General features: G+C 39.2%; 1 protein-coding gene across 1 annotated transcript in view; it reads right to left on the bottom strand.

The window, feature by feature from the left end:
* Window positions 1-16,224, bottom strand: part of LOC115607319 (probable acyl-CoA dehydrogenase 6) — an 84,514-nt gene that overhangs the window by 11,467 nt on the left and 56,823 nt on the right. The window contains 3 exon segments of the mRNA XM_030484517.1: window positions 2,079-2,252; window positions 6,590-6,757; window positions 12,688-12,794. Of these exon segments, the coding sequence (XP_030340377.1) occupies window positions 2,079-2,252; window positions 6,590-6,757; window positions 12,688-12,794 (449 nt within the window).

Below are 16,224 nucleotides of genomic sequence, written 5' to 3'. Positions count from 1 at the left end.
AAAACCATCAATAAAAAACCCCCAAACACAACAAAGCAGTGCCCAAAAAGGAAAGAAAGAAAGGCAGTCAACTGCTTCTTCCAAGTTTTAGGAAGTAGTGAAAGCAAGGATGCCAGGACTGGTCCCTGAAGCATTTGAAAGCAGAGTGATGATTTTCAATGTCACATGAATAGTCATGAACTGGAAAGAACAGAAATGTCCTTCTGAGGGCCAGAAGTGAGGACTAGGAGTACATATGCAGACCTAATTACAAAGCTACTGAAGACATGTACATAGTTTTGCACATCTGAGCCTTCAGCAAAACAGTTGTTGTTGAACATATGTAAAACCATTTGCAGGACTGGAAGGTAACAGCTAGATGTCGTGGTGTTACAAACTGCATCCATCAAGCACCTTGCTCCCTTCTGTACATTGGTTACTCTTTTTTTCTTGTTTACCACAACTGGTTACCTCTGAAGTTTGCAACTTCTCCCAAACTATGATCCTTGTTCCTGCTTCTAGAACTTTCATGCACTTTAAATCAGACAGTGGATAAAAGCAAAACCAGGGGGCCCAGCAATGTACAACATACTGTCCACTGTGCTAAAGTAGGCAGCTCCCTCTCCCTTGGTGAGCTCCAAGGCTTTTCCTCCCTGATGGCCCCTGACTGGCCATGGTGCGGGGAGCAAAGATGCTCTTCCCAGACTGCTCATCCAGGGCGAGGGTTTGCCTGCTCCCACTGTGTTGTTCTGGGCAAAAAGAATTGAAACCTGGTGTCCCAGTTCCTGGCAGAGCATGGTGACTGTCAGGCAGTTGTGCAAGGCTGGACAGCACCAAGCTGCCAGTGGTTTTAACAGGAGTGATCTAACCTGTCAGGCTTTTTGTCTTGATGCTGTCAGTGCACGTCACTTTTGCCTGGGGCATGACTAATGCCGCGGGCTACTCTGCTGCCTGGGGAGTATCACTGCAACCCAGAGTTTCTGACTGTTTTGTTTAACTTAGATTTCAAACTGAGCATAAAAATGGACAATGCACATCCTTTCAGTCTCTGTATGCCTCAATTAAAACAGGGGCAGCAGCAGGACCATGTCTCCTCCTTGCCTGAGTCTGCAGTAGCACCCCCTACAAGTCTGTTCTTCACTAAAATCGCTCTCACAGTTACCATTTGTCTCAGGCTGAACTAAGAATTTTGGCCCAAACCAAATATTTGTTAAAGCATTTGAACTCTGAAATATTTGGTCTGGGACCAACCCACGACAGGGAGTGATTTTTTTATTTGGTCACTGAATCAGAAAATCACTTCTTAGAATTCCCGATTCCCTAGCCACACACAGACAATAACAGACAGGGTATGCGCAGGAGCATGAATATGGTGAGATTACTTATACAACCCTGAAATTTAAAGAGGACCAATCTTACAGTGAACCACATTATATTTAAGATGAAACAAACACTGTGGGGTGAGGGGGAAGGTTGGGAGGCTGAAATAGGACAATCCAGACTTGCATCTGGTTACCTGGAACATCCAGAATCCATATAACTCAAATACATCGATTCAAGTACAGCGGGAGTTCAGAGTAACAGGAACTCTGTGACAGCATAACTTCAGAGAAAGGAATTTGGTGTTATACCATTGATGCCCAAAGTGCACAGAGGTAAAACAAATCCACAAACCAAAGCTCTCATATCCTGTTAGAGCCAATTCTTTACACAGCCACTATATTAATTTTCTAAAATCCAGGATAAATATCACAGCTTACTGAACTACAAGAAAAGTGACCGTCCTATTTCATGCCAATATTTTGATAGCCTTTGTACTATTTGTAGCAGACATAACATGATGCCATATTTTCTTATCAGCAGAAAAACACCAAGAAAAAAAACAAGGAAAAACCAGCCTCTGTGATGCCTCACAAAATATTTTCTGTTTCAAGTTTTCCTACAGAAAGGGAAGGTTGTCTGTACCCAGGCTGTGACAGATTTCAAAAACAGACTGTAAGAGGCCATTGCAATCTATGAGAAAAGGAAAGTCCTGTTAGTCATGCGAAGGGTGACCCCTGCATCCCTGCCCAGCCCCAGAAGCACAAACAATGACTTACCAGTGGCTACTCCCCACAGCCGCTCTTCTTGGAATTGCAACATCTGATGTGTAAAACCTTTTCCTTCCTCACCGATGAGGTTTTTGCTGGGGACCCTTACCTTTTCAAAAAAGATCTGAGCTGTGTCCAATGACTTCATGCCCAGTTTGTCTATCTTTTCAGCAACATGAATGCCTGAAGAAAGTATTAGAAAGGCCACAGAAAATAGAAGTGTTATATACAAGTACAGCATTTTAAGAAAGCGGAGTTTGCAGATGTGAAGGTATGTGCCAAGACTACAGTGAAATCTGCCTTTAGGAAAAACATAACAGTATTCTGGAATTTAAGAGTAAAACAGCCCACGTCCTGTTTCCAAGAGCTTTTCTATTTTATATAACTAGCAAAGCAGGAACTGCAATTGTAAAGGTCACACTTTTCATTATGTCCACAAATAATAATTCTTTACTAGTAGTAATAATCTTATTTCATGCATGTCTTGAAACAATGCAATATTCATTTGCTTATGTTTGATTTTTAGTGCACTGTAATGAAATGCTGGAATTCAATTTAGCAGTATTTGCAGATTGCCTATGCTGCTGTGAAACAGTAGAGAAATATTTAGTAATGACAAAAACAGGGCCATGTTTTAAGCTGCAACTAGAGAATTTCTCCTCCTGGAAATCCTACTCCTTTCCTCTCTTCCACATTTATCTGTCTCTTTCTAGTCTATCCTGATGCTTTCTGTAGAAGAGAAAGTTTATAATCACACTACACCAATTTGTCCTAATAAAAATTTAGACTCAAATTCCTAACTGCTATAAACATCCAACAATTCCATATCAACTCCAAATTTTGCTAAAACTGTATAAAATACTATTTAGTTCATCTAAGTAGTCATAGATGGGTTCATAATGATCACAATTCGTACCTCCGAGTTTTATCATGGGCATGCATATGAAAAGGGTTTGTCTCCCCATAGGCCTCCCACACAGCTCTGACTGACCGCATGTGCAATGGCCTGTTGGAGATGAACCTGGTTCCTTCAGGTTTGGCCATGTAAGACTTTAGCTACCTAGTCACATTAGGTTTTTTGTAGCCACAAGTTCTTTCTTGCTTTTGTTCGGATGCAAGCATGGCTTTACCACTGTCCCATGAGAGCTTAACAGACATCCACTGGTTTTATTTTTTTCTTTTGGGTGGCAGTTCCCTTGTCTTCAGTTTTCACCTCCTTGTTGCTCTGGGGCTAATGAGAATATTCAGGATGGAAGTCAATAATGTTTCAGAGGTAAACTGAGGCCAACAACCAGGTATGAGGGTTTGTGTAAAACATGCTGATTACATCTGCAACGCCAATATATGTAGAAAAACAGTCCAAATGAGCATATATGTCTTTGCAGAAAATGAAGCATTTTACTACCCACATACATGGTATTCTAACCAGCTCTGTGATGAGAAGGTATTCTGGTAATATTTTCTTCTTTATTCTTTTTTTTTTTTTTCCCAATCCTGTACTATTCTCTAACACAGCTCAGTAAGAGTTGGTCACTGCACAGACTATTATCATCTTTCATGGGTATTAGTGAACATCTCTTTCTGAACTAATATAGACAACTCATCTTCTACTAACACGAGGCCTTCAGTCATGTGAAAATTACTTTGGTTTTGCAGGCAGAAGTTGTTGGCAGTCATTCCCTTCAAATTCACTCTCTCTGGCTGCATTGAATAACACTATGGAAAGTTTCACTCTTCTGCAGAGATTAAATACTAACACTATTTCCAAATGTCATGACTGCTCTCAGAATAAGTCTGCATAGACTTCCACACCTTCCACTCAAGATTTTTCTCCACTGGCCAATCCATAAACGGATTATGTATTAGGAATACTTGCTTTGATATGTGTCCAACACAGGAAAAAAATCAGGACAGCTGTGTAAAAATTTTTTACTCTTGGATTGAAAATTATATAGCAATTTGCACCCACTCATGCCAAAAAAACATTTGTGGTTTGTTTCTGTATTAAAATCGGAGCTAAACAAACACACTGAGCCATTTACAGACCGAGATGATTTCTGGAACACCTTTTCCCATTGGATTACTGCTTGGTTTCTTTGAAAGTCTCAGAGATCATGTCTTTGGTCTACTTCTAGTTGGTTTTATGCAATCACTGCTCTTTGCCCATATGAAGATGTGCTTACTGTCTGCCAAGATAACTCCTGGAGTTTGTCTGTATTAAATAAATAACAAGCAATAACACAGAAATCGCAATCTAGCAAGGCCAAGTGCCTGTCAGTTGGCACGCTAATAGAGCCATTTGTGCTACTTACACCAGTATCACTGAGAGGGATTGCTGTATCTCTCCCTGGGCAGCTCTTTCCAGGCGTCTTTGATTTTTCATTTTCTCCCACTCCTCCAGCTTTCTGACAATTACATTACAAATGGAAACAGGCACATTTTAAATTGCAACCCGAAAAACATGCTCTTTCCCCTGTCCTGGATGTTCTCCTCTTTATTATCTCCATCTTGCAATCTACCCTAGTGCCGTCTGAGGACCCAGAGGACAAACCACTGCACAAAACAGTTGTCAGATTAGAGCTGCAAGCCATTTATCTATATATATATTACTTACAGACATTCTACACCTTGCTAGATTCTCTTTCATCACATGAGAAATTAAGGTCAGGGCCTTTTTTAAGACATCATTATTATGCGGACTATTCACCTAATTTGGATATCTACCGTGAAACCACACTGCCATTCTCCAAATTCCTTTTATAAGAAATGTATTCAGCAGTGTCTGTCAAATCTAGGCCATGATTTTCTTCACCCAGAATAGACACTGTATACACATGAAGCAAATCCTGCTTCATATCTCCAATAAACTACTAGCTGTTGAAGCTAGTAATTCACTTTCAGACCTGGAACTTTTTTTTCTTTTTTTTTTTTTTCTGTCATCACATCGTAGAAGTACAAAGCAATTAAGGTATTTGTGACAAATGTTGGACTGGTCTCCCATGTCCTTCCAGCTGCTAGCAGGGAATGAGTTACCGCTGCGCCACGGATCCCTTCCTTACCGCGCCATACAGGCTGGTGACTGCAGCAGTTAGTCAGACATAACACACTCGTTCTCCACTGCACGCATTCTTGAGCTTTGACACACATACATCTACAGACACTTGGTAGTGCATCATTCAGTGATGTCCTCCAGACACTTCCCGTACAGTCTTGGTCTGCTGCCCTCCAAGGAGCACCAATCTTTGGCAGACAGACATCCTTAGGATGTATCAAAACAGCCAGAGCTTCCTCCTCACATCTGTGTCAAATGGCAGCCTTTTTCGCCCTTTTCCGCTTTATCTTCCTGAAAAACCTCCTTTCTGATATGACCCACCCAAAATCAACCATTTTAATATTTCATTTCAAAAGGTCACCAGTCTTGGTACAGTGACCCTTTTGGAAGCCAGTATCTGTATCACACGGAAAAATGAAAGCTTATATACATTAAGGAGTGCAATTTTTGTTTCTGGGAAGACTTCTACACTTCTGCAGATCAGCTTCAGGTGACTCAGGCAATTTTTCTATTCAAAATCTATTTACTGCAGTAAAGAAGATCTATGTATAGGTTGCATGACCTTAACAACACCCCCCACCCCCAGTCCCCCAAGCTATAATGACTCACATGTCTTTTTGGAATAAGCAAAGTAGCTGAAAACCTCCAAGTCAATTTCTGTATGTTTGATCTGCCTCTAACAGTGGGTTGGCTGCTTTGTTTTTGGAAAACTGATCTCTAAACTCCTTATCCTTTTATTTTCACGTGCTTGAGAATCACTTTCAATGTTTTCTGGGCAAGAGTGATCTTAAAAGTACTTTTCTATTCACTGAAAAAAGAAGCATGTAGTCTGTTCATCAGTCCTCACACAAACCAGGAAAGAGTTTAATGCTGTTTTTGAAAAGTAGTTTAAAAACATTTTACATATAGTTCATGTGCAGAAGTCTATGTAAATAATGTCATTTAGTGTACAGACTGTTTACATCTTCTTTCTGCCTTTTGAGACAGAAAACAAAGATACAAATTTCTGTGGAACTTCTCCAAAACTAAAAGACACTGAATCTTATAACTTTCAAAAAAAAAGTTGGCTTTGTTTTTAATGATTTCTTTGAGGTACAAATTTTGTCCTTGGCATTGATTTGTATATTCATTCTCACAGAAGGTTGTGAAATCTTCCCATGCAAATGTTGTATCTGAAAAACTTTTATAAATGTATTTTTGGCCAAAGAGACTCTCCTTATAAAATTATTTGGGAGTCACAAGCTGAAGTCTGCAAAATACTTCCTTCTCATTTTCTCCTGTCCCCTACTCTTTTTTGGAATTGTACAAATGCATTTCAGAACCAACTTTGTATGACATTGAAGCATCTAACTTAGAAGAGCATTTATGAGTGCAGTCCTTCCCGTCAAACACCTTTCCTTCTTATACTGCGCGTACTTAAAAACACCAATGAAATCAAAGTAGAAGAGAAAGAGTTCTGTGTTATTACCAGGTAGATTCATTGGCAGACATACGAGAGATTTATTTCAATGGGGAGGTCCTTCACTGGTGTTTGCCAGCAGGCACATCCAGTCTGCTTGGCATCCAGACATAGTCCACATCTTACCGCCATTTATGATGTATTCATCACCTTTTCTCACAGCTGTCGTCTTAATGTCTATTTCAAAACATTGGAAATGAAGGGTTATTCTTGTGAAGGAGGGGTAAGCTGGTCCCTGTACAATTGGCAGAGTCACACCTTTTCTCTCAGTCAGACATCTAATATTTGGTTCTCTCTTCATACCCCCCACGTCCTTTAACCCTACCAGGCTGCACAAGACCTGGACAACTGTTGGAAGGCACGTGAGGGAAACAAGACCACTTCTCTCACCCTCCTTTAGGTGGAATCTTCATCCCTGCTGATGAAAGCAAAAAACTTTCCCTAAGTAAATTTGATTGTCAAAAACTTGGGCCAGAAATATTTCAGTCTGAGGTGATGTATTATGCATTTCTGTAACTGTGCATGTTAGTCACTGAGCAGGTCATTAATTTCAGAGTCCTGACTTAAACAAACATATGCTTCACTATCTGTGCATGCATAAAGATATATGCGCATGCATTTCCTGCATATTCTTGGTCAGAATGGCGTAATAAATTCAAAGCTAGTAAACTTTCAAAAAGCCAAGTCTACATGCTAAGAATGTCTTTATATAAAGGAGTTCCAAAGCCTGCTATTTATACCCCCTGGCAAAAAACAATCTTCTTTTCATCCGTGAGTGTTCACATCATGCTGCAAGCATCCCTAGCTGCAATAGACAGCCAGAGTGAATCATTAGTTATTATTTACACACTAGCAGAATTTCCAAAGGGCTTGATTTTTTCCTCTACAATGGAACGCCTTCAACTAAAACCCCAACTGAGGAAGACTCTCCAACAGATATCTAGCTATAAGTAGGTGATGGTATAAGAGAACCCTACCAAACTCCTAGTAGCACCTGTAAATCTAATGAGTTTGTGAAGTCCATAAGAGTCCACCTATTGAGAGAGGCAGTAGACTTGAGGTGTAAGAGTCAAGACACCAAGTGGAGTGGGGAGGCACATTTAGGTGAGCTGGCTATACCTTTATACACAACCACCTCAGTCTGCACATGAACCGTCTTCCCAAAGGCTCTAATTATAAACCAAAGCAAAACCAAGTATCTGATCTTCATTTATGTCAAAACCAGCATGATTTACAAGACAAACCAGGACTGAGGTCAGCATGGCTGAAAAGAAGTCTTGTTAATGAAAGAACTGGGGAAAATTGCATAAAAGATAAGATAAGGGAATATTGGATATAGCTATGGCTAAAAGAATTTACAAGCAGATAATAATGAAAGGGAAAGAAATAGTACTAATGTGGATAAAAACAGTAGGCATATAGCTATTTCAATGAATGCCAAATCTGTCCAAGGGACTTGATACAAAATCTGTATAACAATTGGAGGCCAACAAACTGAAGGAACCAAAAGTACTGATAAAAGCTTATAATACGTGGACACAGACACTGGACAAACATATACATAGAGACTAAATAATAAAAGGACACACAAAGGCTGGGATAAGAAATATGACACTGTACTGATGTAGCATAGAAAAGATGGAAGCATTCACAGTGATTTACATCATACATCTGTCTGTTGTGGAACAGCTACTGAAGAGATTAGATAGAGGTTCCATGGAAGGTCTGCAGAGGAACAACGAGCACTGCGATGTTATCACAAATGTAAACAGTTCTTGCAAGCATGGCGTCACAAGGGACTAACCACCCAAATACAGCTTAAAGAACAAATGCCTTACTAATGGGAACGTTCAAGTACTCCCAGATGTGATGGCTGACAGTTTGCTTCAAACACTTGAAAAATGACTATTTATAATCAACTTATGAAGAGATATTCCTCTTTAATTAGAAGAAAGATCAAGTCAATAAGTGAATTTTATATTTAAAATACAGCAGGCTTTGAAAACCTGCTTAACAATTTACCGAAGTCAAGTGGACTGTGTCTCAGCGATATGGCTCAGAAGACAGTATAATATTTGACTGTAATTATTCTTCCTGATAGAGCATAGCTCTGGGTAAAGGCTACTTCAGTGGGTGCTCCATAACTCATTTTTGGCAGGTCCACATCACTGTTCCTGCAGGGACTATATAACTCAACAACTTACAGAGCACGCTGTGTGGGCCCCTTCCAGGAAAGGCGACCATCAAAATGCTTTTGATACAGCTAGTGCCATATATAAGCAACCAGGGCTGGTCACTTCACCATTCAAGTCACAACATACTTGGATCTTAAGTTTTCTTCCGCACTGTGCTCTTGAGCCCAGCCATGCATCTAAATAGGTTTGACAAAAGACAAGGTTGGCTTCAACTTTTAAGGTCAACATTATGATCAAATATAGGCAACACATATCTTTCTAGTGAAAAAAAAAAAAAAAAAAAAGAAGAACAGATATCTGGGATTTCATCGTCAGCACAGGAAAAAAAAAAACAAAACTTGCATGAAAAAGCTTCAAGTCTAACTGGATGAATAATCACTTTAAAAACAGGAGATGGTGTACACGAAAGGAAAGAGATTAATCATCAAAGTAAGCTACAGTTTGGAGGTCAGAAGGTAAGAACTGCCACAGGTCAAACTAAATTAAGTCTTGCAGATGAAAACCACCAAAATTAAGTAAGATTTAGGTGGCAAAGTGAAATGTTCCAGCCACAGAAATGAATAGAGAATTAGAAAAAACATGAGGCATATAGAGGATGCCTCAAAACTAAAGAAATATTTCACATGAAATTACAAAGGGATTCACAATGTAGCTGACAAAGCAGACATCTACAGGAAAGACTGTACAGAAAGTAAAATTAGTGAAAACAGAGGTTGTTGGTTTTGGCAATCTGCACAGCCTCAGAATAGATTTGGAAAGAAAAGAGAATTCAGTTTACCAGTGGTGTCTTATTTAAAACCAACCTGATTTGTTTGTTATGAAAATGGATTTTCTAGAGAAAGAACAATGGAAAAAAATCCTATTGGACTCAAGCAAACTAAAATTGATGCTAGTAGGTAACTATGAGTTAAAATTTTGAAAAGATAAGAATTAGGACAAAAGTGGAAATGTGGGCAAGGAACTTGACAAAGGGGAAATTGCATCAGGTTGCATTAAAAGAGGAAGTGCTGATTTGCAAGGAGGTTACTATTGGAGATCTTCCTTGGATATCAGCCTTTGGACAAAACCTATTGAATATTTCCATTAATGATCTTTAAAAGAAGAAAAGGAATATGCTAATGAAATTTGTTGGTGACACAAACTAGAGAGACATCTCCAACACAGACAACTGAGGTATCGCCTGGCAAGAAAGGAATGATCTTGAGTTTTCAAATTCAAGATGGAAAATACAAGTAATTAGGCACAAAGTAATAAGAATGATTGCCATATCTTACAATGTTTCAATAGCAAACCAATGATGAAGATGATCTGCATAGTTAATCACAAGATTCACAAGCCAGCAAACTTGTGTAACATTACATGTTAGAGGGTAATATTTCTATCAGGGTTGAAGAAGTATTTGTGCCATTATAGACAGTATATGCAATTTTAGTTTCTAAAGCTTAAAAAAGACTACCTAAACCCAGAAAGACAGAAAGATTGGATTCCATAGAGACAAAAAGGGGCAAGAAGTTTATGCTGAAGAGGTAGACATAAGCAGGGTTATTTAGGGTAGTTGCCTGGAAGACGTAACTTGAAGAAAGAGGAGGTGTCTTCCATGATGTGTTCATACATATTCTCCACAGACTACCAGCAAAACATTATATAAACTGTGGAATAGTAGCGAGATGAGACGAAATCATTAAAACCGACACAAATGTGTATGCTTTGTGATGCCAAGAATCCTGAAGTTAAAAAGAGACATTTTCTATGCTAATTGCTCCATACTGTTCTGCTTCTCAAGTCATCTCTGTGCTAGTTTTCTTGTACATGCTCAATACTATGTACAATATACAACTACATTTGAAAGAAGACAGGTGCTCCTTCAAATTGACTTGAAATTTATATTAGACTAATATATACCTGTCCTTTTTGTTCTGTTGAATTTTTAATAAATTAATTCCAGACACTTTCCACTTCTCATGTAGTGAACACTTCTTTTTCTTCTGTGTTCTCATAAGCTTCAGTAATTTTGGAACTGGCAGAAGAAAATGCTAGAGATACCTTGCTCTGTGTCGTTCTTCAGTTTAAAATACACCGGCTCACATGGCAGCAGTATGTCCCCCGCCTTCACATGTGGACAGCTCTTATGCTTTCCTAATCCTTCAGTTATCTAAGGGAGATAAACCTACCAACAGCAGGAGAAACCAAATGAACAACCAAGTGCAGTTTTGCACAGTTCAGTCTACTTTAAAGCTGGACCACCTAGAGACGATATGTTCTCTTGGCCTGTGCAAACAAGTGCTACTCAGAACATAAACTAGTGCTGCTCATGCCTAAGTTGTCCATTTAATTACTCTTTAGAAGCATTGTAAGCTGGTTTCTGGATTTATACCAGAGATTAGGTGTTCCATGACAGGTGAAAAAGTGTCTTTTCATCCTGCAGTCTGCCTCCCAGCTGCAGTCTGGGTTCAACAGATAATCCTAGTTGATTCCAAATTTCTCTTTAACTGTATCAATCTAAGTGTATCATACCAATTAAACTAGATGATAAACAACATGCAGGTAAAAGAATATTTATGTTACTTATCATCCGTAACACTGCATCAAAAAATTAAAATCATAAAGTTCAATCATTTAATTAAACTAGAGGGGCATTAATTAAAGTAAATGATATTGTATTTCCTAGATTAGAAAAATTCAAATTTCAAATTGTTGTAATGAAAAACAATATTATGAAAATCATGGTTTTTTTCTCATGAACAAAATCAATTAACTAGAAAGGAAAATGGCAATAGATCATGCAGGAAGATTTAGTCCCATTATTTCATTATCCCCATTAACTCTCTTGAATACTACCTGCTACACCCTTGCCCTAACACTGAATAACTGTCTGTTTGTCTTGAGAAAATAGCTTGACTTTGGTCAAAGAGGTGGACATAGGACTCTGCTGATCAAAAACTTCAGTCAACTCGGTGATTTTGTCTGCAAGAAGACCTATCAGTAGTTTGTAAGGGCACAATGTGTTCAACTTAGCCATCCTGTGTCCAACAACAAAACCTCTAAAAGTGGTTTCTCATTGTTCCCTTTTCCTTGAAGTCCATGTTTCACAGTCAGATGAGACATTTTTCACTTTTTTCTACAATATCTCTTAATTTAATTGTTCAAATTATCTACTGCCTCAGGCACTTCAGAATTCTATTTTTGTTTATCAGTGTTTTTAAACACATTCTTCCACTAAACCAAGAAAAATAGTTGCATGCAAAGTAACTAAATCACAAAGATAATAGATTTGACAAGGCAAATTCTTCATTAGCTGTAAACAAAAAAATCACCAGTTCAGAGACATTTTTGCTGCACACAAATGACAGAAGGGAATAAGATGAAGTAAGAATGAGTGAGAGGAACCCATTGTGAAAGCGATGCCATCATTTTCAGAATGGACTAGCTCTGCAATTCACCCACATTTGGTGGAGATATCTGTTTTAAGGAAGTGCAAATTTTAGTACGGTTGAACAGACTACACCCCTATCACGTACGTCTGCAGATTTGCACAGCTGATGGTGGCTGTGCAGCTACAGAAGTTGCTGGAATGCTCCCTGCCAGTGGTAAGCTTGGACAGAACAGGGAGCAGCAGCAGCAGGGCAAACACTAGGATAAACCCAGGGCCAGTATGTCAGCTGCATATTAATCTGTTCCACTCGGCCTATACAGTGTTATAGCTATCAATTCTTTGACAGATATATTTGATTGCTTTTGGATGCATCAGAGGCATGCGTTACTGCTCCTAGAATACTACTTTTTGCTCTCAACATACCAGTCTTTCCCTCCTTTGTATTTCTTACAGACAGTGGCAAATGGAAGGGCCCGGGAAACCAGATTCCTTTCATTAAAATACCAGGTTGTCTAAAATTGGCAATTTGCTAGGTTAACTTGCGACATCTGACTCAGCTCCAGCTTCACTGATTCCCATGCAAACCACAAAATCTTCAGCTATAGTTGGTACGAGGAACTGTTTTTTCAACTCATCAGAACCAAACCTGCAACAACGTAATGAAAAAGATAGGATATTAGAGGCTTTTGAAGGTAAACTTTATTTACAAATTAGTTACAAATTTTGTTCTACCCACACAGTGACCGATTTTCTATGACTAGGTAAAACCCGTCCCAGAGCCAAAGACAGGATAGATACCCTCCAAAGTTGTGATTCAGAGCCTTCACCATAAGTCGAGCCACAATAATTTTAAACAACGTTTTTACAAGTATTCAGGCATTTTACTCCCACAGAAATGTGTGGTCTAGATGCCCTGAATCTCATATTTGACTGTTGTTTTGAGAGCTATCAGATCTAAATAAACATAGTCCCTGGGGTTTCCCCTCAATGCTCTTGCTCCGGTCTGCAGTCAGCCAGGATGGAGGACCTGCCCTCTGCATATCTTCTGACTTTTGCACCAGCTCTTTGCCAGGTTTTAGTGGTGAGTGAAAAGTTATGACATATGATGGCCACCCTCTGCAAATATCTGTATTTACACTATTACTATTACACTATTACTATTACTATTCCACATACGCATTTAAATCACACAGTGAAAACCATCAATGCTTCTTCTCGTCGGTTCTTTTAGTTCCCTGCAAAAATAAAAAGTGAAACAGCAAACTGTTGATGGCATTTTAACACAAAGAATTCACTTGTCCATATTTAAATGCAGTTAGGAGGCACCCTCTTTTTTTCAGTGGTTAGCTGCTTTCATCAATCCAAAATATAGTCTGTCTCATTTCATGTTTTATTTTGTCCTAATGAACATTCACCGATTTGTTCTTGCAGCGTGAGCGGTGAGCTTGTGATCTAGTTCTTGAACCTTTCTTGTGCCAGACTCAGGACATGAGATGTCTCTTCTGTGAGCAGAAACCCATGAAAGCCAAGTGCCTCCTCAGCCTTCTCTTCAGCATGAGGCTTCTCAGGTCAGCATCTCCACTCATCTCCTAGGCTCTTTGGCTGCCTAAACAGGCTGCAGTTACCTGGGCCCTCCTTCTACAACACTACTTCCAAAGGAGCAATGCCATTTTAGCTAAGACTCTGTCCTTTCTCCTCTGCTCCAAGCCTGACACAAAACAGTCAAAGGCCACAGGATGGTCAGAGAACAGACTAGGAGCTGGCAGATACTTTCAGTTTGTGCACACAGGGAGCTCAATTTCTAGTCCTGTCCCTGCTGATAATCACTGCAGCAATCCCAAAAAAATACAAGCAGCAATCTTTGAGTGTTTACTCCTTCCTCCAGCACACTGGAACAAAGTCCTCTCGTCTGCTATGTTTTGGTTTTTTTTCTTTTCCTTGGGACATGATCAAGTATGGCCAGCTGAACACTAATTAGACAAAAAAACTCCAACCAACAACATGAAAAAACAGATTATGAAAGGACCTAGCAGGAATTTTTGGCAATGCTTTCTGATGCTTAAAACTTTGCCAACCTTTAGTTATTTCAGCAGAGGATTTCCACGACAATAACTTTTCTCAGAATATTGTTTTGGTATCTTCCTTTGTTTGGTTTAAGTTCCAGAAAACAATTCAGCTCTTCCCAAAAATGAGGCTACAGAAGATGGTCTTTCGCAATTAAAAAAAGAGTTTGGCAACACTATCTTCAGAAGATCATGGGTCTCTATGCTTTGCAGGAAGGACATGCAGCTCAGCAAGCAGCTAGCTATTGTGTTAGAACCATGTTGTTTCTGTAAAATTCTACCCATCTGTAATGCATCCCAGAAAAATCTCAGGTTTGCATAAGTACCCACTTCTTTCCATTTAAATAGCTTCAGAATTAGAAAACTCTGTTTGCAATGAGATCATGCTCTGGCTCAAGACAGAGCAGACTAGGTCTGCTCTCTGGGCTGGGGCTATGCCCCAGAGCATAGTTTCCCATGTGACTAACTGTGCAGCCTTAGCATTGCTCTAAAATATATTTTCATGCATGTGTGTATGTATGCACACACACCTACAGCCAGTAAACCAGAGCTCCTTTTTGATGCTGAGTAACCAAGAAGTCCCAAGTGTGAGATTCTGACACAGTATGAGTTGCATGGAGGTGGTCCATCCTTTCTTGCTCCACATTTTATAAGTAACGTTGATGGAATGTCATGAATACAAACACAAAAATGACAGTGGTATACAATCATGTCGACGGTGGGTAAAAGGAAAATAAAACCATGGCAAAATACAGATGTAAGAACACTTCCTTGATCCACATAGTTCTGTTTATGTGCTCTGACAATTAGAAATTTGAACTCACCTTTATATATCTCAGATATACATATACAAATCTGGTTTCTGGCAGGTTAGATTGCTATATTGAATGAAAATGTCTATTCCACATCACTATTCTGACTTAACTGGACCAATAATCAACTTGGTAGAACCATAGATCTTACTCACTTTTTTTCTTCTGCTTCTGGGGAATAAAGCTGAGCTGAAGTGAATTAATTAAATTAGTAAGGAAAATTCTGAGTAAAACTGGCAGATTTTCTGTAGTATGACACACTATTAAGTGCAAATTGAAATTCTGACTCTGAACAGCTGCAGGCAGTTCTAACATCATTCTCAGTATCTCACCAACTCAAGCTTTCTTGCACTGGAGCTCACACATTCGAGCAGTATTCACCACCAATGTAAGGGGGGGGGCCACAGAGGGAAATTTTTAGATTATCTATACATTATTCTACAGTATCTCAAAGATGACACAATAATTTACTCATGGACTTCCTAGGAATATAAAGATTTCCTTTAAGCAACGAGAAGGTAACTCTGAGATACACTTCCTTCTCACATACTATCAACAGGTGAATTTCTCCCAATTCTCTTTCCGTTCTGCTCCTAGCTGCTAATGATGCAGTAGCCACATGCCATGCTTTTGCTTCAGTTGTAGTACTGCACAGGAATCCTACCATCTGATGTCCAGGTCCAGCTTAGCAGTACTCCTTGGATCTTCAGGATACAGGAAAAAAGGCAAGGAAAAAAATAAAAACCAAAAGGGAAGAGAATGTCTTTAAAGGCACAGAAAGGGTTAGAAATGCATGGTGAATAGCAGCGAGCACCCTTGGGCAGCATGGAAGCCTCATTAAGTTCAGTAATTTACATAACCTGCATTCAAAAGGATCCACACTGCAGTCAGCTTTCTCTCTTTCATTCCCTATTTCAGTTAAGAAGACATGCAAGCTTAAAAAACCCTCATTTAGAACACTTACTTACTTTCTGTGAAAGACAGCATAAGAAAAGCTCTCTGACTCCCAGTTTTTATCAAGCCTTTAAGCTTCAGTTATTTGAAGATTTTATGAAATTAATTGCTCAGTTCGAGCTATTGCTATGTTCTGAGAAGAATGCAGATGAGAAGCCTGTAGGAGACTACCTGATAGGTATGGCTACCTCATGCAGATGGAACTGCCTGAAGGGTTTTGGCTAAGAATGATTACATCAGTCTTCTA

Source organism: Strigops habroptila, chromosome 1, assembly GCF_004027225.2.
Source record: "Strigops habroptila isolate Jane chromosome 1, bStrHab1.2.pri, whole genome shotgun sequence".
NCBI lineage: Eukaryota > Metazoa > Chordata > Aves > Psittaciformes > Psittacidae > Strigops > Strigops habroptila.
The sequence above is the reverse complement of the archived record's forward strand: the minus strand, read 5'-3'. Positions and strand labels throughout refer to the sequence as shown.